The sequence below is a fragment of the Epinephelus moara genome, chromosome 20 (genome assembly GCF_006386435.1).
Source record: "Epinephelus moara isolate mb chromosome 20, YSFRI_EMoa_1.0, whole genome shotgun sequence".
NCBI classification, from domain to species: Eukaryota; Metazoa; Chordata; class Actinopteri; order Perciformes; family Serranidae; genus Epinephelus; species Epinephelus moara.
The window spans coordinates 17,244,405-17,270,785 of NC_065525.1; the positions used below are offsets into that span (position 1 = coordinate 17,244,405).

Here is a 26,381-nt window from a genome sequence, read left to right on the forward strand (position 1 = left end):
GGGCACCCCCCCCCCCCCCCCCCCCTCCCCCGCTGACATCGCTTAGATTTAGAGCGTGCTTTTATGGTAGAGGGCTTGTTACTGGGACAACGCACAGTTTACAGAGAGACCAGCCAAAACAGACTGGGAGAGAAGTGGAGATGAGTATGAGATAGCGGTGTAAGACAGAAAGAGAGAAGGTGCGTAAAGGCCAAAGGGGCCTTGGAGACCAGAACAACATGGAACAGCGTCTTTGCAGTGGAAGTCACAGGGTGTGTTGTCAAAGGTGCAAACAGATTTAGGGGGGAGAACCAATGTTGTTCATGTACAAGCAACGGGTGTTAAGAGTTTATTAGCTGATATGACTTTATCTCGATATGACGACTGTAGAGAGAATAAGGAAATATGTATTAGGGTAACATGTTATGCACATTGTAATCTAGTTTTGTGTTTGTACAGTTGTGTACAGGTGTTGTAAATGCAAATATATGATGTATTGAAGTAATGGCCCTGTAAAATGACAGGTGTGACCTGAAGTTGGTCGCCATCTTCTCTCTGGTCTGTCGTCTTTATTCTTTTACACTTTGCCAGCAATTCTTTAACTTAGTACTCTTAATATTTACTCAATTTTATACGGTTTCTACAGTAGTAACTTTACATAGTAACTTTTTCTCCATATTGCATGTTTTTCTGTCCTAAAAGAGGAATTCTTGTTGCTCTCTGAGGGTTCCCTTTACATTATTTCCTGTAAAATGTATATTTTTATTCACGCTGACTTATTCTAAGCTGTTTTTTTTAACCATTTCTATTTTGTATGTTCTTTGTGTTTATATTTATCTTGTGTTTCTCTCTCACAGCTGCGTATTAGAGAACCTACTGCCCTTTTGGTACAAATGCATTAACTGATTATGTGAAATATTTGTGATTCAGATCCACAGTTTTAGGGAAACTGAGCCTGATTTTCACTAGCTGACAGCTCCCCATCCAATGATATTTAGCTAGTAACTAGGTCTAGGGGATAATATAGAGTATATACTACAATGTGCATTAATAGTTATATTACGTTTTAGTATCTAATATTGGCGTGGGTTATTATACTGAACATTTTTTACCAAAATTTGAGAGAAATATTTCAACTGAGTGCATAAAAAAGTCTTAGATTTTTCACTTAAACCTGTGTTAAATGTGTTGCGTTTAAATTTTTGTTCAGTGTATAACTATGATGATTATGATGCTGTAGAATAATGGAAGTATCATACTATTTAGAAATACCATGATATTTTTTGAGTGACATGATGATTTTTAAACAGGCTGAATACCCTCAATAACTACAAATCAGTAATGAGATATCTTTGATTTTATATCTCTGTAGAAGACCGTTGTTTTTGTTTTTCACTAACTAGAGAGCCTGAGGTCCGGTGTGGTGTTGTGTTTCATATGTTGTTGTTGTTGTGGCGGTGGCGGTGGGATGTTCTGTTGTAAGCGTGTAGTGTCAAATATAAAATATTTGTGTGGTGTGGACCCCAGGATGGAAACCCACTGCTTCAGCTACAACTAATGATAATCCTTATAAATGGGAAATGAGAATCTCAGTCTAAAATGAACAATGCAAACAATAATTCTTTAAAGAGTCAAAAGTAGATTTATGTAAAACTGTAAGTTTGCACTAACGTCGTAAAATAAATAAATATTTTTCTTTCAATATACTTTGTCAGCGAGCCATACCCCCGTCCCTCCCCGGTGAGACAGGCAGCGACAGGAGCATCATCCGACACCACGGATCATCTGTCAGGATATCACGGGAAAGAGAGACGTCATTCCACGGATAGGGCAGGTTAGGGTGATGAGTTAATGTGTGTGTGGGTTCATCTTTGTGTGTGTGTGTGTGTGTGTGTGTGTGTGTGTGTGCGCCCATGTGTTGCGACCATGTGTGAAGAGGATGAACAGAGCAAGGTGAGAGGAAGACGAGAGAGGACGTTGCTGCAGGGGTGAGACAGGACGGGGTAGACAGTTATTTGCTCCAACGCGCGTAAACACGAACATATGTGCACAAGTGTGTGTTTGTGTGTGTGTGTGTCTGTATGTGCATGTATATTGGTGTGTGTGTGTTGACAGTGCTGGTTGTCAGGGGATCAGTAACAAGGCTGCTCTTGCAGTGATGTAATGCCTACAGGAGAACACAGCTGCCATGCCTGGGGGGTGAGGTAGTCACCAGGGGAGGGGAGGGAGAGGGGAGGATGGATGGAAGGATGGAGCAATTGAGGGTGGGGGTGCTGGAGGAGAGGACGAGGAGATTAAGTAGCTGGGGGTGGTGGATGTAATTGGGGGGTTGTTTGAATCTATAGGGAGATGGCGGCTGAAATTATGTACTCGTATTACAAGGGGACATCAGTGGTGCAAATGAACGCCTGAGCTGATTCTAAGGCTGGTTAATTTGTTCTTACATTAGACACCTCTTGATCTAAATCAGGAAATAATTTTTAACTTAAGACTTTATTTTATTTAAGCAAATGTCTTTATCTAACACTGGTGCACTGGTAAGCAAAATAAAGACGGTTAAAACTATGTATGTATAGCCCCTTTCACACATGTATTGCAGACCTGAAATTATCTAGATATTACCTGGAGCTGTAATCATCGGATAAATTAAAGAAAAAGCAAAGAGTCTCTGTTGTTCAAGATCAAATTAAGACCAAGCTACGTGACTACAGTGTAATCCATGTCATATCCTGCCTCCTGCATGCTCTACCCAGGTGCCACCCCTCGCCTAAACCAAACAGAGACAATCTCTTGTTGTGTGTCCATACATTATCTGGCGTTGACATGAGAAAACAGCTTATGTGTTAATATTCTCTCCTAATCCATGTGCCTACCTACATTTATTAGAACTCTCGTTTACGGACGGATAACGTGAGCCAATGACGTCAAGCAGAAAGCCTGAGGAGGTGAAGACGAGAGGAAGATGGAGGGAAGTGCTTCTTAGATGTAAAGAGCAGGCGGGAGGTGGGGTGTGTGTGTGCGATTAAGGCAGCACTGATGCACTACTTGGTTATATATGTGTGTGTGTGCTCATGCAAGCGGTAGTTTCATCTCTATCTGTGCAGCCTGGAGGGAGGCCTGCACGCATCAGTCATGCAGAAGACCCCCTGCCCCTCAAACAACTTAACCCCCTGGAGGAGCTCGGCACCCGGGGCTACTGCAGCAGTAAATCTGTCTCACTGGCAAGAAATTAGTTTACACACACGGATATATATGCTCAAGCGAGCGCATGCACAAAGACACACACACAAAGAAAGAGTAGAGCTATCAAACACACCGAGGGGGGCTTTCAGGACCAGACGGGTCCTCATAAACCAGATGAACTACTTAAAAATCCCAGTTGGAGATGTTCAGTGGTGTGTGTGTGTGTGTGTGTATGTGTGGAGAAAAAGGGGGGCTGTTAAGCCTCAGTATGAAATGCTGCTGGCCACCGCAGGCATGTGCTTACAGTATGTTTGCATGCATATAAAGCCTGTGCATTTACTTTGTGTTAAAGTGTGAGAGAATAAAGCACATGTTAATTTTAGCCGAGAGTGAGACGGCTCACAGCTGTTTTCTGAGGTTGTATACAGATGAGTAATACATGTGTGTGCGTCTGCGTAAGAGGGAGAATAAAGCATAAATATGAGCACATCAGTCTGAAGAAATTAAGAGATATATAATATGTGTGTGTGTGCGCGTGTGTGCACTCTGCTTTCGTCTAATTTCCCCAGAGGTGAGTTTGTCTACAAAGCTTCACTTGAGCATAACGGATGGTTATTTCATTCTAAATGCTAATGGCCTGAGCTGCGATGCACAGGGTTTCTTTGCAGCACTCGAATGCAATAACACACTGAAAACACACACCTCAGCTCTCTCAATCTCACTGTCTTTCGCATGTCTGGCACACACACACACACACACACACATACTGGTGGTAGCAGTCTAATAACTGCGCCGCTCCAGCCGAGAGGAGCTGACAGCGGATCAGTTTGTTTTTAATGAGTCTGTACTGCTGCTACATGCTAGACTGACAGGCAGGTCTCAGATCAGTTCAGTGTTAGTTAGCTCCTATCAGCGCAGCAGGCAGGCTGACAGACACACTGTCCTGACACCAGTGCTGGAAGCCAAGCCATCTGGTCCTCTGCTAGTTACACACACACACACACACACACACACACACACACACACTCATCACTGCCTACCAGCGTCTTGTCTACCTGTCTCATAATTAGCTCAGACAGTCTCAGACTGTACCAGTGTGTGTTTCGCTGTAGTCTATCCAGAGTGTCTGTCTGTGCCTGTCGCTGACTGGTATGATCAGCCCCCCCCCCAATATTCTTTTACACAACAACTTCGATTATCTCATCAGCACATGCAGCATGACTCACGGTGCAATGTAAGGCCGGAAATGTGCTAAAAAAAGTGACTCTCGGTTTTTCCACTGACCTAAAATGCGTATTGGTGCTTGAGAAAACTATTATTTTCAAATAATTATTTCCAAACAGAAATGGAAATTAAATATATCTGCTGATGTTCCATTGAGATAACATTTTCCCGAATACTAAGTTTAGTACATTTTCTCAAGTAGAGACAAGGGTGTAGATTTCATTACAATACTGTGGAAGGACACATATGAAATGGGGAGCTTGGGGTTCCTCCATCAGAAAGTTTTGTGCATTAAACACTTCATTTCCAGCATTCTGGTGAGTCTTATGCTCCACTTTGTGCCTTTTCTGCATCAATCTATGGTATTAACGTCTTTAATTTTGCCAAAATAAAATGCTACATGTTTTTATTAGGGGGGCAAAATGTACATGATCTAGATATTGAGGAGGATGTCTCTTCGAATCTGCAGCTATGAATAATGATACCAAATTTATAGACTTAATGAATCTTTCTTAAAAAGTAGGACATACATTAAAAACAAAACAAACTTTAACTCAAACTGTAAATCATTTCCAAGACAGCAAACACATTGCTGAACATTTACTCATCCAGCAGTGCCCTCCTAAAGACAGAAATACAGCAGAAGTAAGGCGTGACACCCTGGAGATTGCATTTGGGCGTACAGGACATGGTGACAGCGGCTATCGCAACACCCGCGGTCAGGGTTGGCTTTCCTGCCATTACAAGCCCCGGAGACTGTGTGTGTATGTGATTGTGTCACATCCACAGCGCTGCAGTGACATCACTCCGTCAGCTACAGAAGAACAATAGAGAAGGAATGACGCGATGCCGTGAGAGGAACTGGGCAAGCTGTTTCTGTGTGCGCCCTGCCAACGCCTTTATGGTGCTTTTAAAATTATTTTTAAAGCGCATGGTGGGACTTCTGGACTTTTTTCTTTCTTTCTTAATTTAAAAGACGCTGTTAAAGTTCAAATACACAAACACTACACACATTTGTATACATACATGCTGAGCTCCCTAGGCGTCTCCCTCTTTCACCCCGGGGAGCCCTGATGTCACGTTATCAGAAACAGGAAATAGTTGCGTAACTGAAGAAGTGGCCTCTCTGGGCTGCCTTCGGCTTTGCATGTGTGTTTGTGTGTGAGTGTATTTATATGCGCGGGGAGGGGGAAGATATCAGGAGGACAGGGAATGATCACAAACTACCGCATTCCTCAATCTGGGGCCGTGGGCTTTCCTGGAACTCCAAAATTAGCCTGTTGCTGTCGCGATGGAAAAATCTCCTGCCTTTATCGGGAAGCAGCGGCAGCCCCAGAGGTCCAGCTGAAAAGTTTGTGTGTGGTCAGCATTAATTTACGGTAATAAGACCTCTGTTACAAGTCTGTACACATACCAGGAAAAGTGTTAAATTGCTGGAGATTTAGACTCTCTGCTCTGCGACAGGCGACCAGTTTACTCCTGTGCCAGTCAGCCTGGTAAAAAAAAACCTCCCATCTTTTTTTCTGAAAAATTATGAGCAAACTGAACATTAAAATAGATTTTCTCCTACTGTAACACACTTCCAAAGGCTGCCAAGAAACAGAATCTCATCCACATGGCGGAGGTGCAGGCTAAATCTGATTAAAACAGCTGAAAAAAAACAACATAGCAACCAATTAGGTAAATAAGGAAGCAGCGCTGTGGTATGCCAGAGATAAAGTGCAACAGCTTCAAAGCATCAAGACAGCACGATGATAAACAGGAATCCACCATTGTTCCAGGGAATGACGCTATGACAGGAACGGCGGTGGGCAGTCCGAGCATGAATGGAATCTGGTGGACACAGGCCAGCTCTGGGTAGGATAAACTAGCATCATTTTTAGCTACCTCCTTTCCCATTTCTTCTGCCCTTGGAAATTTCCACTCCACATGTGTGTCAGAGTCATCAGGATAAATGCTGCAGTGGTAAACTGATGGCGCAGCAACCGAACTACGGAGTGCTTGGCCCAAATTCATGGTGAGGCTCGAGTTATGAGGTGCTGATGGAGGGGGGGTGTAGCATGGAGAAAACCGGCCCGGGTTAGCGCGCTGTTCAACTTCAGCTCCTGTTGACCTGATGTGTTGACACTGCCTAGGTAACAGTTTAAACAAACTATTTTTATTCCATGCTGGATGAATGCATGACAGGGGGCGGACTGGGACGTTCAGAGGGCTTCTAGATAGATTTCAAATGCAGCAGGAGACAGAAGGTATGCACTGTGAATGGACTGTATACACAACGCAGCTAAAACAAGTATGGTAGAAGTATTTAGGGCACTGTGGTACAAGCACTGTCCCACAGGAGTTCTCCACAAGCTTTACTTAGTATACAACAGGAAAACTGCATCTTTTAAGAAAAGAAAGCAGAGTTTATTATGCATGTCATATTTAATTCTCTGTACGAAGCCTTCACTTGTTGATTCTTGTAATTTCACTGTCATACTTTACAGCTTTATTCTTTGTATCCCTAAACTGAAAATAATTCTGACATACTATAAAAAAGGCTCATGTTCAGGGAACTCTGCAACATAACTAAGATTTTCTTTTCTGTGTTTCAGACTGGTGCATTAAGATTATTTGAGACAAATTTTACACTAATCTTACAAGTTCGAGGACTTAATAGTACATGTTGTTTATGCTACATGCTAACAACATAGCAGAGGCGGCATTCGAGACACATGACTTGACTTGAGTCAGACTGAAGTCGCAAATTTGAGGACTTGAGACTCACTTGGCTAACACTGATAAAATGCTTGTCATGAGCCTTGACTTATTTTTAAGCAAATATTTGCATTTTTTTATATCAAGAGGTTCTTTTTTGTCTTTGAAACCTGATTGGGTGATTTCTAGTGCAATGCCTGTAGATCTAACAATCTACTAGCACAGTAGATGTTATTTTCATAAGGCCATGTGTCCACCAAAGCGTCTTTTCTCAGCTGAAAACAGCAGTTGTTGTTCAGCACTTGTTGTGACGGTTGGTCTTTGTAGTGTTTGTCCTGCTCCTTCTCCACTATGACTGTACAGCTGGTGACAATGACGTGTGCACCGTTTTACATGAAGCTAAACATTTTTCCACTCTCATTTTTAATTGGACAATGGATAAATAATGACAGAGGACGTTCAGTGTCAGATTTATTAGTATGGATTCATCTTTACTAAGTCTCCAAAAAAAGCTTCTGAAAGGAAGGCAAGTCTCACTTTCACTTGTTGAAGAGATATTTAATGTGAGTAACGGTATGTTGCATATGACATTGTGAACCCTGTTTCAATGGTACCTAGTATGCATGCAGATCAGGTTGAAAACTTACAGTGTGCAGTTGGTGCAGTTGGTGCAGTTTTGGATAAGATTACACTAAAGATCACAATTATTTTTGCCTTGAGGCGTTCCACTTGCCTGAACACAGAGTTAACTTGCACTGGGCAAGTGTTAATGTGGAGCTCTGTGAAAGGAAAAACACACCTCAGTGGACACACAACGCTAACAGGTAGAGTGCTCTGTGGTGATTTAGTTAAAGGGAAATTTTGGATTATTTCAACCAGTCTCCTATCGTCCTAAATTTGTTTCAAGTGACTAGTGACATAAAAATAATAGTTAGCATGTTAGCCGTTAGCCTAGATACAGCCATAGCGTCAGACCTGTTAAAACGTAAGTGAATGGGCATACTTCAAGTGCAAAGTTAGTCCACTAAACAAGCTTTTTTTCCACAAAGACCGCCTCATATCGTTAGGATAAATGTCAGAGAACATATAGAAAACGACATGTAAACGTGTTGTCTTACCTTACCGGTGTGGTGCCATGTTTGTTTACCATCTAGCTCTGCTTTCCAAAGCGCAGCTGAAATATATCTCGCCAGCTCTAGATAAAGCCCATAAGTGAAGTATGCCCGTTCACTTACGTTTTAACAGGTCTGACGCTGCGGGTGTATCTAGGCTAACGGCTAACATGCTAACTATTATTTTTATGTCACTAGTCACTTGAAACAAATTTAGGACGATAGGAGACGGGTTGAAATAAACCGAAATTTCCCTTTAACCAAGAGATAAAGTGCAGATTTTTCTGAAGAGTAGGTAGAATTTCACTCGACCAAGATTTTCTTTGGTTGATCGCAGCCCTACTGCACTGACGCCTTGAGCTCTAATCTTAATCTGCACTGCTTGGAATTCGTGCACATCTCAGATGTGTGCATCTCAGAGAAAATGTCTTTCTTTTTCTTTGCATGATAGCCTATATACGTATGAGTGTGTTTCACTTGTGTACATTGTGTGTGTGTGTGTGTGTGTGTGTGTGTGTGTGTGTGGCCCCACCGAGCCAGCAAGGGACTCTGAGTGATGGAGGAGAAGGGGAAGAGGAGCAGGAGGCAAGCAGAGCAGTGAGATCACGTCATGGTGGAAACATTTGGCAACAACTCACATAAACACACACACACACACACACAGACACACACACAGATGCATAAACACGCACGCATCACACCGTGCGTGCAGACACACACACATGCTTGCCTGTTTTTGTTCTCCGGTTTTGAGGGAAAGAAGGGGAAAATGACATCAAGCTCATCATGTGAGGCCAATGAGACAGACGAGGGAGGGGGTGAGAACACTGGCAGAAACAGAACATTGTTACATAAAACTCGGTACAGGCCTCCTCTGGGCCCTGTTACCATACTATGTGTGTGTGAGTCTGTCCATACGTGCATGCATTTGCTCGCTTGCAGGAGTGTGTGCTTGTTAGGTATTTGCACAATCAAGGTGTAAACCTAAAAAAGGCGCTCATTACATACCTGCAGAGTGACTGCAGAAAGCAGAGCACTGTGCCACAGTGCAGCTCCAAGACTTCTCAAAGTCTGTACCACTTCTCAGAGCAGGGAGGTGATGTCATAGATATATTTGTAGGCCATTTTCTTTGACCTTTTTGCTCCCTTAGTGCTGGCTGGGGTGGGGCCGGTGTGAATGTGTGTGTGTCCTCGTGTGTTTGTGTATCTACGGGCCAGGGTGAGAGCACCAAGGCCACTGGCGCCAGATGTGACGACCGCAGGAGTCTGGAACTAAAAATAGAGCTCTGTTCTCAGCACCGTGAAACAGAAGAGAGGAGAGAGGGAGGAGGAGGAAGAGGAGGAGGGGAAAGAGAGGAAGAAACACGGGGGGAAGGTAAAGGGGCTGAAGGAGGGATGGAGAGGAAGGCGAGGTCATTGAGAATAATGTGTCAGATCTCCCCGGGGAAGGTGAGCTCACCTCCTAATGGCACCACTGGCTCCTTCTCAATGAAATCATTGATCTGCTGGAGCTCCCCACGGCGTAATGGAGAGGGGTCAGATGGAGGGGGAGGCAGAGAGGGGAGAAAGGAGCAAGGAGGTGCAGAGAGGGCAGGTTAGGAGGTTAAGATGGGCGGAGAGTGGAAAGACGAAGGATGCAGGAAGGCGGAACTTGGACCGAAATTAATGTGCAACCTGTCTGACCTGCACTGTGGCCAATTTCAACACACTGAGGTACAGGTGGGGTAAACAGCTGTCACTCAGTGATCATGTCAAACTGATCTCCATCACTCAGGTATCTACAGCTATTCATGTCACTGTCTAACCCTAAAAGGACTTGAGATGGCGCCGTTGGCAGCGACTAGAGAAAACGCACTTTCTGTAACAATGTTTAAGCATGTGGCAGTTTCTAATCACATAAAATTTGTAATCTGTGTCTGTCGCGAGCATCCTGCACATACTTGCACTTTGCAGCTCTGCAGGTGTGCATGTGCATGCGTGTAATTCTCAGGATGTGGAGACTTCCTGCTGCGCTCCAGAAGGAGAAGAAGAAACCATAAAGCGAGACTTTCAGCTCTGAGGAGGGTGACGAACGCTGCACAGGTCAGCATTAGCAGCCAGTCTCACCGAATGAGCTCTCCGACCACACACGCTCTGACTGACACATGCACACACATGAATGCACATAAATGTAGCCAACTGAACACTTGCACCCACACGCACACACACCGGGCCTACGTGAACACACACACAATCGGGATGAAATGAGGAGTATTACCTCATCTCCTCAACGGCTCTCCCCCTTCTGTTTTGTCTTTTTCTTTTTCTCACACGTGCGCTCTAAAACATTGCCTCATGCGCGTGCACGCACTACTTCATATGCACATATTCATGCAGACATGCGCACAGTCACACAAAAACACACATACACACTGACACAAACAGACCTCCTTATGTAGCTCATTGGAATGTCTCTGTGAACGGCCGCATTGTGAGATTCGGCCTCCCACGATTACCTCACTTCTTCAGCTTCTCTCTGATACACACACACACATACACGCGAACACAGAGGCCGCCACCCCGTTGTATAACAGCGCTGAAGAATGACACATAACTGAATTGACCTTTGTACCTCTGCCGGTGCAGTCACACCCTAACCTGATCTCATCAGAGCCCCGGGCTACACAGCAGCTCCTGTGTGTGTGATTTTAGTGTGTGTGAGCGAAAGAGAGAGCCAGCGAGAAGAAAATGAGAGAGAGGCACCTTTCATCTCCTAATACCTCTCATCAGTATGTCATCGCCATGTCTCGTCCTGTGTGCTTCTGCATTGAGCTGGCAGGCTGACAGCGTGGGAGACAGCATGCTAACCTGTAAAAAACCTGTGTCCCAGTTACATACTACATACTAATACTACAGCATGGATCATATATCAGTCATTATAGTGTGCTGTTTTCACTTATGGAAGAATGCCATGTCAATCAAACTTTAAAGAACACTGCCAATCAGAGGTGACAAAGAGAAAGCAAAGGATTTATTAGATTATAAGGGCTATATCGTAGGCAGTTGAACTTGCTTGTGTTTCTTGAAGACGTTTCGTTCTGAGACCTGAAGAAGCTTCTTGGATGAGAGGCGAAACGTCTTCAAGAAACGCAAGCAAGTCCAGTTGCCTAGAAACGTCTTCAAGAAACGCAAGCAAGTCCAGTTGCCTACGATATAGCTCTTATGATCACCATGACCTGGATGACTGAGAATCTTCACCGACACAATTTATTTGATTCATTTTTTGTTCTCTTTTTTTTCCAGTTTTGAGCATCGAAGGGAAAATTTAGCAACATGTAGGACTTGGGAATTACTACGGGAAGCACTAAGGCTGTCAAAAGCACTGATTCTTTCTCTATAACATGTCTTAAAACAATAAGATCTACATTAGTTATACATTCAATAGTATCAAGAGTTATTAAAAAAACAGATCTACTAGCAGATTTTCAAGCCAAGGCTGCACCTGTGGCAACAAACCCCCCAAATAATAAACTTTTTTTCTTTTGCTGTGGTATCAAAAAGAGTCACCGAGTATTGTACATTTATACTAGTGTTGTGTCGAAGTTTAAAATTCTGGCATAGTGACAACCCTGGCAAGTCCTGCACATTCACATCTTGGTTAAACTTAGTCAGTACGCAGTATGGAATGTGACAGCTCAGATGTCACCGAGCCTGTTAAGACGATGCACGTCAGGTACAGGTGAGGTCAGATGATCTACATACCTTGTGGTGATTACATCTTGTGGACGTATGACCTTTACTGGTGAGCAGCTGTTTCTGCAACGGTTACATTCATTCATTATCATTTGATCTGTAGTTTTATTGTGATTAACTGATTAATCATTTAGTCTATCAGTGAAGAAACTGTGACATTTGGGAGTTTGGAAGCAGAAAAAGTACTGACATTTTTTCCTGATGAATGACTTTAACAATGAATCACTTTAAATTAGATAATCAATCAAAATATTGCTAGTAAAATGAATGTTGTAAATGAAATGTCAATGTCACAAAAAATGTTTAAGACTTAAGTGGGAAAAAAATGTTCTATTGAATAACTAATTGTTTTAGTGCTCATAATCAATAATAATTGAGGACTGTAAGTTAAGTCAGTGCTCAGACATCACGCACATGCTGCCCTCCAAGTGTCCCCAGTCCTGAGAATCTGGACATGTTGGGCACACGCTGCAATCTCTCATCTCTATCTCATTTCCTTGTGCAGTCCTTTCCCTCTCCTTTCGCCCTCAGTCGTGTGCCGCTTTAGTAATCCCACGAAAAACACTGGCAGATGGCGCTAGGGAAGATTAGGAGCAGTCTTGCACATCTGCAAACTACCTCCCCACCACACACATAAACACATAAACACATAAACACANCACACACACACACATTAAGTGGATGACATACACACCTGCACACCTGCATTAGTGTCCCTGCACCTTTACTTCCCCTTTCATGAGCCACCTCTGTGTTTCCTGTCAGAGCCTTCTATAATCTCCTTTTTGCATTCGTCCTGTTTTCCTGTTGTACTCATTTCCAGTTGTCAGTTTTTACAGTACTTCTACAAAATGTTTGAGCTATGAATAAAACGCATTGTCATTTTTATCACCACCTCCCATCCTCTTGAAATGATTATCTAACTCTCTTTTCATCTGCAGAGCAGGAGTGCACTTTCTTCTCTCTCCCCCTCACTCTCTTTTCCCTTTTTGATTACTATCCTCTTTCTGTTCTGTTTCTGCAGCTCCGTCTGCTAAAACTGGAACATGAGGTTCAGATGCCAACATCAAAACATTTCATCCTGGCGGGCCTACATCAGTGCACGATGTGACGCATGACAAAGCTACGCAGTTGGCATCAGCTAACACACCACCTTGCTACACTCTAGCAGGCAGTGTTGTCTTTGGTTTGGCTGTGTGCTGCAGATTGGTGGGAAACACGCAAACTTTAGACCCACTGGGGAGGCAGCTGGCTCCGACCAAGCGATGTTCTCCCCCTCTACACAAAACACACACACACACACACATACACACACACACTCACACAAATACACACATACACACAAAGTCAGAACTCTGAAAAAGGCAAGACACATCAGCCTGAGCTCCAAATGGGTGAGATCATTTCTGTGGTAAAAATACTGCTGTCCTCAGAGAGACATGTTTCTCACAAACACTTTCACACAGTCGATGAAGCAATAACGCAAACTAACGCTGAGCACGAGCATGTGAACACATGCATTCACATGCACGCACATTTTCCAACTGCCACCACCACCACATCCTGCATGAATATATATTTCAAACTAAACACAGGGTGAGACTCATTTGCTGCCCGAATTACTTGTCTCATTCACAAAAACAATGGCCCTATTGGGACATGGCTTGGTCTATGACATCATCCACATGTAGGAAGTGGTGTGCTCTCTGAGCCTGAGTTATTGATTATTTAGTGAATGAAGCGAAACCTAAGAGGAGTCACCGATTGTTTTTAGATCAATGCATTCCCTGGTACACGCACTTAGGTTGTGTAACATGTCATTCAAGCCGATTATCTCCCATCTTTCCTGCAATGATCCCCCTCTAGTTTACGGACAGTTTAAGTCATTAAAAATTTAGCTTTAAAATGTAAAAAACATAAGCCCACTTTAGAAAAGTGTGTCTCTGTAAGACAGTGCCCTAATCTCTCTTTGACATGCTTCAGCATAAGTAACAGTTAAGGCAGAAAATCCTCTTCCACCCCAGACAGCAAGCTCGGTAATTATTCTTTTATTCACCCTGTCCATCCCATTTATGGATTCTTTTCTTTTCATCTCGCTATCTGACTCTCATTCCTCTCCCCTCCCACCCCAGTTACCCCTCGCTTGATGTTACCGTGTGTACTGTACATGTGCCTGTGTGGTCTGCTTACGTGAGGCTGAAAATAAGTCAGATATGAAGTCATTGCAGGAATTATTAGCATCATAAATCTGAGGTTCAGTAGAGGGGCAGGGGGAGAGGTGGAAAAGAGGGGGGTGGGTGGGGGGAGAGGAAGGGCAGGGAATGAAAGGAAGAGGGAGAGGAGGATCGCTGTTTGCAATTTTAAGCTACCTTGAATCTCTAAGAATGTGAGGGGGTGTTAAGGCAATCAAAGCCAGGAGTGACGGGAAAGATGGAGGAAAGGGAAGGAAGAAAAACAGAAGAGCCCCAACTGATGATAACTGTAATTATTAATGAAAGTGTCCATCTTTCTTCAGTATATAAATGTCAGAAAATAGTGAGACGTACCAGTCAAAATGAAATAGAAAAGTGAAAGCAGCAAATTCTCAGATGTAAGAAGCTGGAACGAGGGATTGTATGACGTCTCTGCTTGATAAATGACTGTCTGATAAATTGACTGCAGCCAATACATCTCTGTAGGTCGGTTAATTGTTTCAGCAGTGAAATGCCCAGAAAAATACATCCCTGTATACTTGAGGGGGCTGTGAAAAGCCCAGCTTGTTAACACACACACACACACACACACACACTCAGTACCACTGCAGGCTCTACAGCACAGTTCACAGATTCTTTGTACCTCAAATAGAAAGACATACACCCATTCAGACCACAGGCTCCTTGCTTCTGGTGACTGCAAAACAAAGACTACACAAAGAACCATGATTTAAACGGTCTTCCACGTATATTTTCAAATTAGCATCATGTCTCGTTAATTAAAATGATTTGAGGAAGCATTGTTCAAAAGCCTTAAAAAAATCCCTCGTCTCTCTCGTCATCTCTCTCATGAAATCTCTGTCACGCACACAAATCCTGCAGCACTCATCCGCATGTTATCATGCAGCAATACATGCAAGCACAAATGCATGCATGCAAGCGTGCATACGTGTACACGCAATGCCCCCCATCTACCCACTCACATACACGCATACACACACAGACATCAAGCATTCACAGACGCAGGCTGCGAGCTCCACTGACCCCAATAATTCAACCACCCAAACAACAGCCAACGCCATTGGCTGAATCCTTCTGGGGAATATTCTCTGCCACTGTTGTCGTGGAAACAGCAGAAAAGCGGGGACAGAAATGGAAGAAGTGTGATTCCTCTCTTTTTTTCCTCCTAGCGAGAGTGAGCTGAGGAGACTGATAAAGAGGAAGAGGAGGGAATCGCTGACAAGGGGTCTTTCATTAAGAAGGGTACGATGTCTGATCAAAAAAGCTGAGGAGGAAAATCCTGGCTTTTGGAGACAATCAGTGAGTGTGTGTGTGTGATGTTGAACATGGTTGTGTGTGTGTGAGCACAGTATATGCGGGCGTGCCCAGCCTAAGCATGTGCTCAGTACATCTCTGTGACTGTGACTAATTGTGGAGCCTGGGTGCTTTGAGGCAATCCTCGACATCTATGAATGAGTCATGAAAAAGCGCTAATCTCTCAGCGGAGGGAGAGGACTGACGCTGACACATTTGGGACGGACTCATAAGCCTCTGCTGGTGGATGCGCGCGTAATGTCGTCCTTTAAAAAGCTGCAGCCGCCGCAATAGAGATGTTATTAACTCAACGAGGCTATTAACAGTCTTGCCGGGGCTCAATTATAAGTCTTAGTGTGCTTAGTGGACACTATGACAGGATAATAACTGCAGTAAATAAGGCCAGAGGATTGAAGTTAAGCTTCAGCTTTATTTCAGTGATGCTGGGGAAGAGAACGACTCTGTGGAAGCTTAAACATCAAAGAGTCATCAGAGAGGCTTTTGAATCCGGGGTTTTATACTTCCTCCTCTCGTTTCTATCCCCACACATACCTGTGGACCTGTGACAGTCTGAGTACTGCCAGTTTAGAAATGCGGAACAACTAGTATGATGTGAGGAGTTGTTGTGCTCATCAGTGACATCTGCTGACCAAACTGTGGAACAACAACTACACTCACATCAGACAGAGGGGTGATGTGAGGCACACCTGGGAACTGGGTAATAAATAGCAAAATATCCACCTTGGATGAAGGAACACATCTTTTGTTCACATAAAACAAACAAACACTGACATCATCACACTCACGCTCCACACACACTCTTGCGTACCGGTGAGCAGGGAGACTTTGTGGAAGGTGCTCTCCAACTTTCCCATGAGAATGTGCACAAAGCCATCTTTGGACAGATGCCCCGCCTCTTTGGAACTCTGGTCATAAACCACCACTTCCTGCTTCCTGCCCAGCTCCACCTGAACAAAGGATAAACAACAAGGAAGAGAGGAGAGTTATTTTTCAGTGCTGCTGTGGAAAGTATGTCAACCATCTAGTGCCAACAAGGAAGACAGAGTTGTTTAATATGACTGGAATTAGAGGAAGCAAATACTCGGAAGTGTAAGTGAGAATATCCTTGCATTCGGGACACACACACACACACACACACACACACACATACACGTACAGGACAGTCTTTACATTAAATCTATATTTATCATTAGACTAGCTGACCCTTAAAAAGGGAAATGAGGGGTATTCCCTTTGGCTGAGCAAATTTGCCTGGGTCCAGACCTTTGAATCCACCCACTTCACCAAGTTGGCTGATTCACCTGGAACTGGGACATGAAACAGCAGTTTCTCGGTTAAAATAAAAAACAACCAGTGAGTGCCTCAGGGGGAACTTGATTACCTACTCAGCACCACCACTAATGCTGTTGTCAAGCAGTGTGCCAGAACTAAGACGTAATAACAACAATGATGCCCCCTAAGATAGACGCTGCTATTGAGTGTTGTCAATATTGCCTGACATTGTTTTTAGATTTTACTTCTCTCTTCCCCAGCCTTAAAACCCCGACAACAGGTATGTTGGCATGGCAACGCATCAGTGTGGACTTAAAAAGACGTGAGATTCAGGCAGAATTGTTGGGCTCTAGTGATTAGGTAGGGAAAATCGAATCCCCCAACCCCCACAAATCAGTTAGAGTGAATGTAATGTCAGACTGAAGATTAAATCGGAGTGTAATGAGTTGACAATTCTGTGTGATATCAGGCAACTATTGTGACACAAATGCTCATGAGCTGCTGCATTGTTTAAACCTGCAACTATCTGACCCTGACATAGTTTCCCAAAACACTTGACCACACTCCTGCCCTGATACACACCAGGAAGCTACGATAAGGAAAACAAAAATGAACTCACAAACACACCACTGGGAGTTATGACAATAAACACTGGCTTTATAGATGCCAGTGACTGCAGCGGTAAGCAGGATGAACTACAGGTGATGCCAGAGCAAGTTATGGAGATAAAGCATAGGATTATGAATAATGCATTAGGGCTGAGTGTTGCAGCGTACAACTGTGACGGTAATATTTACTGTGCAGATGCTGCTGAGAGGGTTGTTTGGCATAATGTGAGCTAACATTGGTAAAATCATAAAAACTGGCTATGTTGCGAAGGGTGTGGGCATCCATCACTGCATCAGTGTGATGTCGTTTGTATCAGATTGTGTGAAAGATGAGAGAATATGAGCATGCGCTGGTGTGATAGAGTGTGCCTGTGTGTGTGTTTGTATGAGAGAGTGTGAGCATGTGCCTGTGCGCACACCAGCCAGGCTGTGTTGTTCCCCATGTTGTCAGGCAGGCTTTGGTCACATGACCATCAGGCAGCGCCTACTGCAGCTATGAATCACTGCATCATTGAACCGCCACTGGACAGGAGAGGAGAGAGGGAGGAGGAATGAGCGTGAAGGATGAAGAGGGTGGGGGTAGTGGAGTAGTGGGGCAGGGGGAGATGGAGACGAGATAAAGAAAGATGCGAGGGGAAAATGAAGAGGAGGAGAGGCGAGAGGAGGAAAGTGAGGCGAGAGGAAAAAGAGGCAGGCAGTGGAGGGGAAACGGAAGATGGAGCGTGACAAGGATGAGAGGGGACAACCCGCTGCGTTTCTTTGTTTACCTTAACATACAGAGCACCATCCTCATCTAAAACGTGCCATTGAATAGCTGCTAGCTTCCAGGCAAAACTGCACTTTCTCCGAGCATGGCCACCCATCCCTTTATGGTGATGATAGCTCATGGTATACACTGCTACACAGTGTGCATAGAGTGTGCCTCATTACGTTTCTGCTTACAGAGCAGCTGTGGCACAGCGCCTGGGCAGACAGCCATGCAGGTGATTTAGACAGGACAAGGTCAGTCTCTGAAGTGTGGTCACAAGTAACTCCAGTCCAGTAAAACCCGGCTTAGCTCTGCCTGCCTGCATCATGCACCAGCACAGAAAGCCTTATCTGCAGCATCGGTGGTGAGTGATTTAAAACATCTTGCTTTCTGGTCTCTGATTTATTGAGGCGACACACCTACTGTATGATGCCTAAAGAGGTCTAATGTCTTCAAGGTTTTACCTGTTCACTGTTTAGATCGCTGTTTGTTGAGGTACCCTGGTGGTAAAGGGGTGTAAGGTGCTGGCCATAAACTGCAACATCACTGGTTTGAGTTGAGGCTATGAATCTTTATGACACGTCATTCACCATCTCTTTATCCCTCTGTTTCCTGTAATTTCCTCTATAATAAAGGCATATTGTATCCCTCAAAAATACTTCACACTGATGACCTATGATAGCATCTAGCCCAGTATATGCCTAAACACAAAATACTGTTACTGTAGGATGCATTTGTCAGTAAAAGACATCAATGCAGTGCTATAAAGAACTCATTTATCTGTTATTTTTCCTTCTCACATGATCATCTTCATGCTTCTCTTTGTTTTAAATCCCCTACTACACCCTCCATCTTTACTAACCCTGGATAATTTTGGCTAATAATCCTAATGGGATCAGATCTAATTTGGGAGCCTGATCTGAACACCTGAGGATTATAGGCCTTTAACTGTACATACATGACCAGAACAAATACACACACACAGACTGAAAATATACTCAACAGTCTTGTTAGCTGCACAGTGCAAAAGGTTTCATGTGTAGGGCAAGAACAAGCAGTTCTGAGAGGGAACTAATTACAGTTATGTATGTTGTGTGTGGAGTTATGTAGATACATCATAAAATAAATGTTATTGAAATCTGTCACAGTTGCTGAGGAATAATATGTAATGAAATTACAGTTACTAATCAAAATGTTGGTGATGGTGGTACAAATGGGTTAGATCCAAATATATTATTTTCGGAGCAAGTTTAAATATATATAGAATAAAACATTCATTCTGTTGCTTTGCATCTTTTTGCTGTGCAGGAATGCCTTTATTTGGCATAATTCTGAATAAAATGGGTCAGAGAAGCCGTTGGGACAAATTTGAGTGCACCATCAAGCGCAGGATGGCTTACAAGTATCTGTCTCTACGTCCAGACAGGCTTCTATCATTTGGCAGTATTGGCAGTATAGTTTTTGGCATTTGAATGCTGTTTTTGATTAGTTCTCTTGTTTTAATTTCCACTACCTCTCGTCTGCCAATCACATTAATGCACATTTCTCTAAGTAACCAGAGTTTGCCATGCCTGGCTGCAATAAGTCGAACACGCAAAGGCAGGTGGCGATGTCGTCGGACAAGAGTGCACAACAGTTTCATTCTGAAATCAAAAAGGGCTCAGTACAGATTAAAGCTTGTTTCCAGGTGTGAAATGCTGTTATCATCCAAATGCTTGATGTCAAACCTGAGGTAAATCTACAGCTAAGTTAATAATGTAACCTCGATCAGTCACATAAGAAAAGTAATGAAATGTAATAAGTTACTTTGATGAAGAAATTAAAACAGTTACATTGCTTATTACATTTTCAAGAGGTTAACTAGTAATCTGTAGCCTATTATATCTTAAAAGTAACCTTACGGACACTGAAAACAAGCAATGGGTGATCCTGGTAACAATTTCATATCTTACATGTGATGTTCTGCATGTCATCTGTTTATGCTGCCTGTCAAACTATTCTGTACTTAGCACACTTGCACTTTTTTGAGGTTCTTGGGCTCTGTAATAATATGTTAATGTCATGTTACAAAAAAAGAGGAATATTCAAATTCAGCAGAAAAGGATGGAGTTAAAAGAGAGTTAAAATACTGATTGCGTCTGTATTTTTTCCCAATCCATACTAAACATGGAGGATTCATTCAATGTTTCAGCTAAGAGGATGAAATTACACCTTTGCTCATCCCATTTTAAAGTGTTCCTTGTGAGATAGGAAAAAAAACGCAGCCTCTTTGTTAAACAAATATATATTATAGTATGATATTGATTATACTTAAGATTCTGCTAAATGATACACTAAAGCTACACCTCCAGCTCAGTATGTGATATGCATGGAGTTTGCTGCAGTGTTAGAGGTCAACGACCCGAGGGAGCGTCGGGCTGGCTGTCAGACTGCAGCAGTAGTACAGATCTCTCATCCCTCTGCAGTGCTACAGCATCACTACTACTACTGAGCTGGCCCAGGCGCTCTGACGCATGCACACTGCAGGTAAACAAGGAATGCCACTGGCAGAGAGAGGGAGAAAGGAGGGGCAAGAGGATGTAAGGAAAGGAGGAGGAAAGGAGAGTTGAGGCAGGGGGTGCAGAGAGAGAGACAGAAGGTGGCACTGGCAGACCAAATGCTACAATCCTGTAGCACCCAAGCCTTTTCTAAGGGAACTGAAGGCTGGCTTCACAGCGGGACAGAGGCAAGAATTGGTCACGGGGGAGAGGTTATTTTTCTCCCGTCATATGCAGAGAAAAGCCAGAGACAGAGCTGAAGAAAGCCGGTAGGACAAGTGTGTGCACTGAGAAAGAGAAAAGAGAAAATGTGGGTGTAAAAGAGAAAGAATGGTGTTGGGCAAGAGACAGAAGTCTCTGCATGCTTCTTACTGACCCAGTGTTATAAAATATAAAAGGAGTGGGAGAAAAACAAGGTCTGACAGAAGGCTGCGAGTCAAGGCTTGGCCTTACTGTCATGCCTCCTCTGTAAAAACAGTCTGTACACACACACACACACACACACACACACACACACACACACACACACACACCATGAAATATAGATGAGGGTAGCAACAAAAGATATCTGTGGAATTGTGGAAACAGCGCGGGCGTACGGTAAGTGCTTGTGTAAGAAAGTGAAACATGGTTTTCCCTGACCTCAGCAGTGCTACTGACCAGTGACAAGGTCAGTGCTGAGTGGGACAGTATGTGTGTTTGTGTGTGAACTGGCCTGTGACACAACATCAGCACAAACAGTCTAAAAATGGCCCCACATTCCTGAAGCGCAGGCCGAGTCCTCTCAGTGCGTCCTCTCTGGGATGTCCCATGGAAAACAAGTCGAGTGCAGTAAGAACTTGCTTTAACTAACAGTGTCTTCAGATCAGACTGTAAATATTAAGCTGTTTGGAGTGTAAGAGCAGACATGGGAGAATAAAATACACACACTGTGCATTCTGATGTCAAAATAAGGGCACAAGATGGCACTGTGTACAACAGTCAACCGTTATACTGATACAACTGTTGAAAATACTCCACAAATCACTCTTTCATTCAGATTAGTGATTGTGTTGTTGGTACATTTTTTTTCTAAAGCGTAATATGACAATGTGGCTACAAACTAGCTCAATGGTGAGACGCTCCCAAAACACACAACACCTGACACCACATAAAGTACATTACTGATAGAGGACCTGCTGCAACAGGCAGCGACCTCTTCTAGCAGTTAATCTGTCAGTTTAAGACTCCGCCACACAGGGTGTGACATATACCACTCACCGCTGTAAAGATAACCCTCGCAGGGCCAGATGATGTCATTGACTGGCACTGGCAGCTGCCGCCGCCATGTATGCTTGGGTAGGTGTGATGTGTGTGTCACAGATTTCCTGCACTTCTATCCCTGCGAGGACCAAATACAAAGTGTTTATGGGTTTGTGTTGAGATTAGCATCATGTTGAGGATTTAGATTACGTTTAAGGGTTAGGGAATTTATGTTGTTAGTGGAAAGTCCTCAGAAGTACAGTATGTAACTCTGTGTGTGTGTGTGTGTGTTCCAGACAAGGATGTGAAGATGTGGCTGGGTGTTGAAAGTCCCTGATGCCTCTGTGCATGTGCAGTGTGAGGTCATCATCACTGATCATTTCAGAGATGTGGTCACCTGATCTGGTCACACCCTCCCAACGATGAATGTCAGAGGATCTTAAACACACACACATACACACACCACCCCCCACATACTGTAGGTTACTGATGAGATGTAATTAAAGCCTGTGGACATTTACATGTTAAAATGCCAAACTTTACAGCAGAAATAAATATGTTTACAGCCTGGTAAAAAGACAGTTTTGGTCTCTAAAGCTAATTTCAACATTCAACACAATTTTACAAGGAGTGAACTTTTGTCAACTTTATTAACTCACTCATTCTAAGGCTTAAAACTACACATACCAGTAACTACGGGCGAGTCACTTTGAGTGACAGGCTGTCACTGTCTACAACTCCACCCTCTCATCCAAATTTGGTCACCTCTGGCTCCAATAAAACCTTAGTAATGGCTGAAATGCCAAACTCAAAGCTTTGAAATGGGAGTCCTCAAACCAATGGGTGATGTCACAGTTACAGTCATTATTTTATTCAGTCTATGAGTACACAACTTCTCTGTCTCTGTCACACACACACACACACACACACACACACACACACACACACACACACACACACACACACAGAGTAAACTGTTGTCTACAAAGGGCATGCTGTAGATCCGGTTAGACCATGTCATCATCCTCACTTTGCATATAATGAAAGCCACATTTCATATCCACAAATCATTTATGAATCATTCCCTCCATCTTTCATTTACATCCGTGAACTAAAAATAAATTTTTACATAAATGTTACTCTTTCTTCATGGTGCAGTGGGTTATGTCTGAAACAACACACCATATGCGAATGTGTGTCTATGTCAAACAGTAGGATCTTTAAAGCAAACAATGATTCATGCCATGACCTCATCAAAGCAAACACATGACATATCCGGCTCTGAAGAAAAACCACCGCCGGCTACAGCGTCTTTGTTTGAACTTGGCAAAAGGAAAAATGTGAATGAAACGTACAGAAAAATTCCCTGAGTTTGCCCTCTGGGTAATCTGGGAAACAATCCATGCAGTGAGTCATCAGCTAAGTTCTCCCTTCTGCTGCCGCTGTCAAGACAGATGACACATTAAGTGCTCATGTTTTGTCCTTCATTTTGAAATGTTGCACTGCACTTACTGGGAAATGTCTGAGTCCAGCACAACACCATTATGAAAACTGTTTGGTGTTTTCCAAAGACATTACCGGTGTCTGCCCTGTGTCTGACACTTGAATAACAGGCGGGTTTGTTTTTACGCAACCACAGGAATACTCACCCTTGATTCTTCAAAATGATCCACAAATTTCCCATCATGTGTCATCACAGCCTTCTGAGACACAAACTCAACATATGGCATGTCATGAGTGGAACTGACAGAGATCTTCTCCGTTGCATAAATGCATTAGTTGGTCACGTGCAGTCTCTCCCTGTGCCAGGCAGCAGGGGACTCAGCCAATCCTACCAATTAAGATCACAGACAAGATCACAGACCCATCTCCTGGCTCTCTTTATTGCTACGTGGCCATTATGCCAAACAACAATAATTGAGCTTCTGTTCATTAGCATGACTAATATGCTGGTATCACAACACTTGCAGACATACTTGAGTGTAATTACAGGTGTGGGACTTTACTGTAAACAATAGCGCACATGATTAAGTCTATAAGTGGCATGATTCAACCGGCAAACCATAAGAGTATGGCTGTGACGAACACTAATCTTTATTATCTATTAAAGCTACAGTTGTTAACTTTTATGATATAACTTTGTGTCATATTTGCTGAAACTGTCACTATATTCTGAAAGAAGTACATGAGACAGAGAGTCTGTGAAGAAAATCATGTCTCTCCTCCTCTTTCTACTGCTTCCGATGGCATAACAACCAATCAGAGCCAAAGAGACTCCAACGCAGCTGTCAATCGTGTAAATCGCGCCATGAACTGCAGTCAAATTGTCAAACTATGCAGTATGAATCAAGATTCTGTTACTGCATTGCCTATTTCTTGCTGCAAATGTTTTCAAAAACATATTTTAGTGTACTGTTTAGCTGTAAAATGAGACCATTTGTGAACCGGTCGCCATGTTGGATACTGTCAAAGTACGAAGCACTGCCCATCGGCTTGACCAACGTTCTCATTTTACAGCTAAACAGTACACCAAAATATGTTTCTGAAAGCATCTGAGGTGAGAAATAGGCAATGCAGTAACTAAATAATTATTCATATTTGATCAGTGCTGACTAGTGATACATTGACCGCAGTTCACGGAATGACTGACATGGTTGTTAGCTGCGTTAGAAACTCCTTGGCTGGTTTTTATTCTCGTGTGGTAAGGCTGTCAGAAACACTACAAAGCAATAAAGGCAGAGGAGTATGATTTCAGCAAATATAAATTAATTTATTTTTTGTAAAAGTTTTAATGTATCTTTAGGTTTATTCAGTAAAACAACAGAAAATTGTTTAAAATCACAACTTCTCTCCTTGAATTTCTAGAATTCCTTGTTTAATCCAACCAAGAGAACAGAAATAAGAGCTTGTTTCAAAGTCACATCAGTGTCATTGATTCACCACCGTTAGTAAATCTTTTAGTAAGTGGCCAAAAAGATCAACCCCAACTAGAAAATAGGGATGCACCGATCAAGCTTTTTCCGTGCCAGTACTGATGTCAAGTGTTATATAGTGTTATATTTAAAATTTGTATGCCACACTGCATGGAACTCATTGTAATAAGATTTTGTTAACGGAAAAAACAAAGTTTTACAAGGACAATGATGAAAAAAATGCTTTTGATGTGGATTGGTCACATCTGGCTGATACCACAACCCACCGTCAGTATGCTGATTGAGCAGATTTTTGAGTTAACATCAAAATGACGAATCACAGCCACATTCATGGCTCTATTTGTGTCCTCACCCACAAAAGAAAAAACTACAAAAAGACTTGAAACATGCGTGTGATTATAAATATTCAAGTTCCACCACATTCCAGGTTGTGACAGCTTGTAAGAGTAACGTCCGTCTCTGCTGTATCCTCTCTACTAATCTGGGTCCCATTCATCAAAGGTCTGGCCTCCATGTTCGCATACAGGAGGATGTGTGCTTCCCCAAGCTGGCTGCTGGTAGTGAAAACCTCTGGTCCATCTGTCAGGCCTGCCTGGCCGGCTGTCCCCATCACAGCAGCAGGGATTAGCCAGGCTTAAGCCAAGAAACCAGCCGCCTGCCCTCCAGCCTGTCAGAAAAGGCACGAGGAAGTCCCATTCCCGACTAAGCCTGTGCCATCCCTCTCCCAGCAGAGGTCCACCACCACCACCTAACCTACTGTAACCAGCTCGCTCTGACCTACATTAATAGAGAGCATTAATAAAGAAGTTATGAAGGGATGGGATGTGAAAGGGAGAAGAAAGCGGACACCATTTTGATTGCTGCTGTGCTGGTCATGGATGTTCATTCAGCTCAGTTAACTGAAGCGTTGGGAGCTTCTATGAAAGAGGGTGAGTGCAGCGCCTTGGGGGATGCAGGCTATTAGTGCTCAATGGGATGTGAGGCGGGAGGCAGCCAGGGAGGAGGCGGAGGCAGCAGCCCATCCATGAATACCCTCAGTGCTGCTCTCCCGCTTCCTGCATTCACTTCCCCAACAAAGAGCCACAATGGTGTCCTTTGCTGTCTTGGCTGGCTGAGGCGGCTCCTGGCGATGCTCAGAGCCATGTGGGGGGTAGAGAGGATGGTGTGTGTGTGTGCGTGTATGTGTGAGGGGTTAGTTGGGAGCCGGCTTTAACACCGCACAGCCCGTCTGCACGTGCCCAGCCCGCGGCCTGCCAGTGGCCGCACAAAAGGGATGATGTCATGCTTAGCCAATAACAAAAGAGTCTGGGTCCGTCGGGCCCTCCTCTCTCACACGGCTAGTTCCAGCTTTATCCAGCCTAGCATTAATCGCAAGCCTTATCCTCTTTACTGGGGGTGGGGGACGGATAATAACAAACCAGCCATGGGGCAGCACGAGATAGGGAGAGGAAGAGGAGAGGAAAAAGGAATAAATGATGAAGGAACAAGTCAGTGGTGAGAAGCTGCAGGCTGTGGTTGTCGGAGACAGACAGACAGAGCTGTCATGAGATTGAAAGTGAGAGAAATCAGGAGGAAGCATGGCTC

At 43.6% G+C, this 26,381-nt stretch overlaps 1 protein-coding gene across 4 annotated transcripts in view; it reads right to left on the minus strand.

Moving 5' to 3' along the window:
* Positions 1 to 26,381, minus strand: part of dusp8a (dual specificity phosphatase 8a) — a 49,439-nt gene that overhangs the window by 12,141 nt on the left and 10,917 nt on the right. For all 4 annotated transcript variants that reach the window (XM_050072828.1, XM_050072830.1, XM_050072831.1 and 1 more), the window contains one exon: positions 16,266 to 16,404. In XM_050072828.1, coding sequence (XP_049928785.1) covers positions 16,266 to 16,404 — 139 coding nt within the window. The remainder of the gene's footprint in view (positions 1 to 16,265; positions 16,405 to 26,381) is intronic.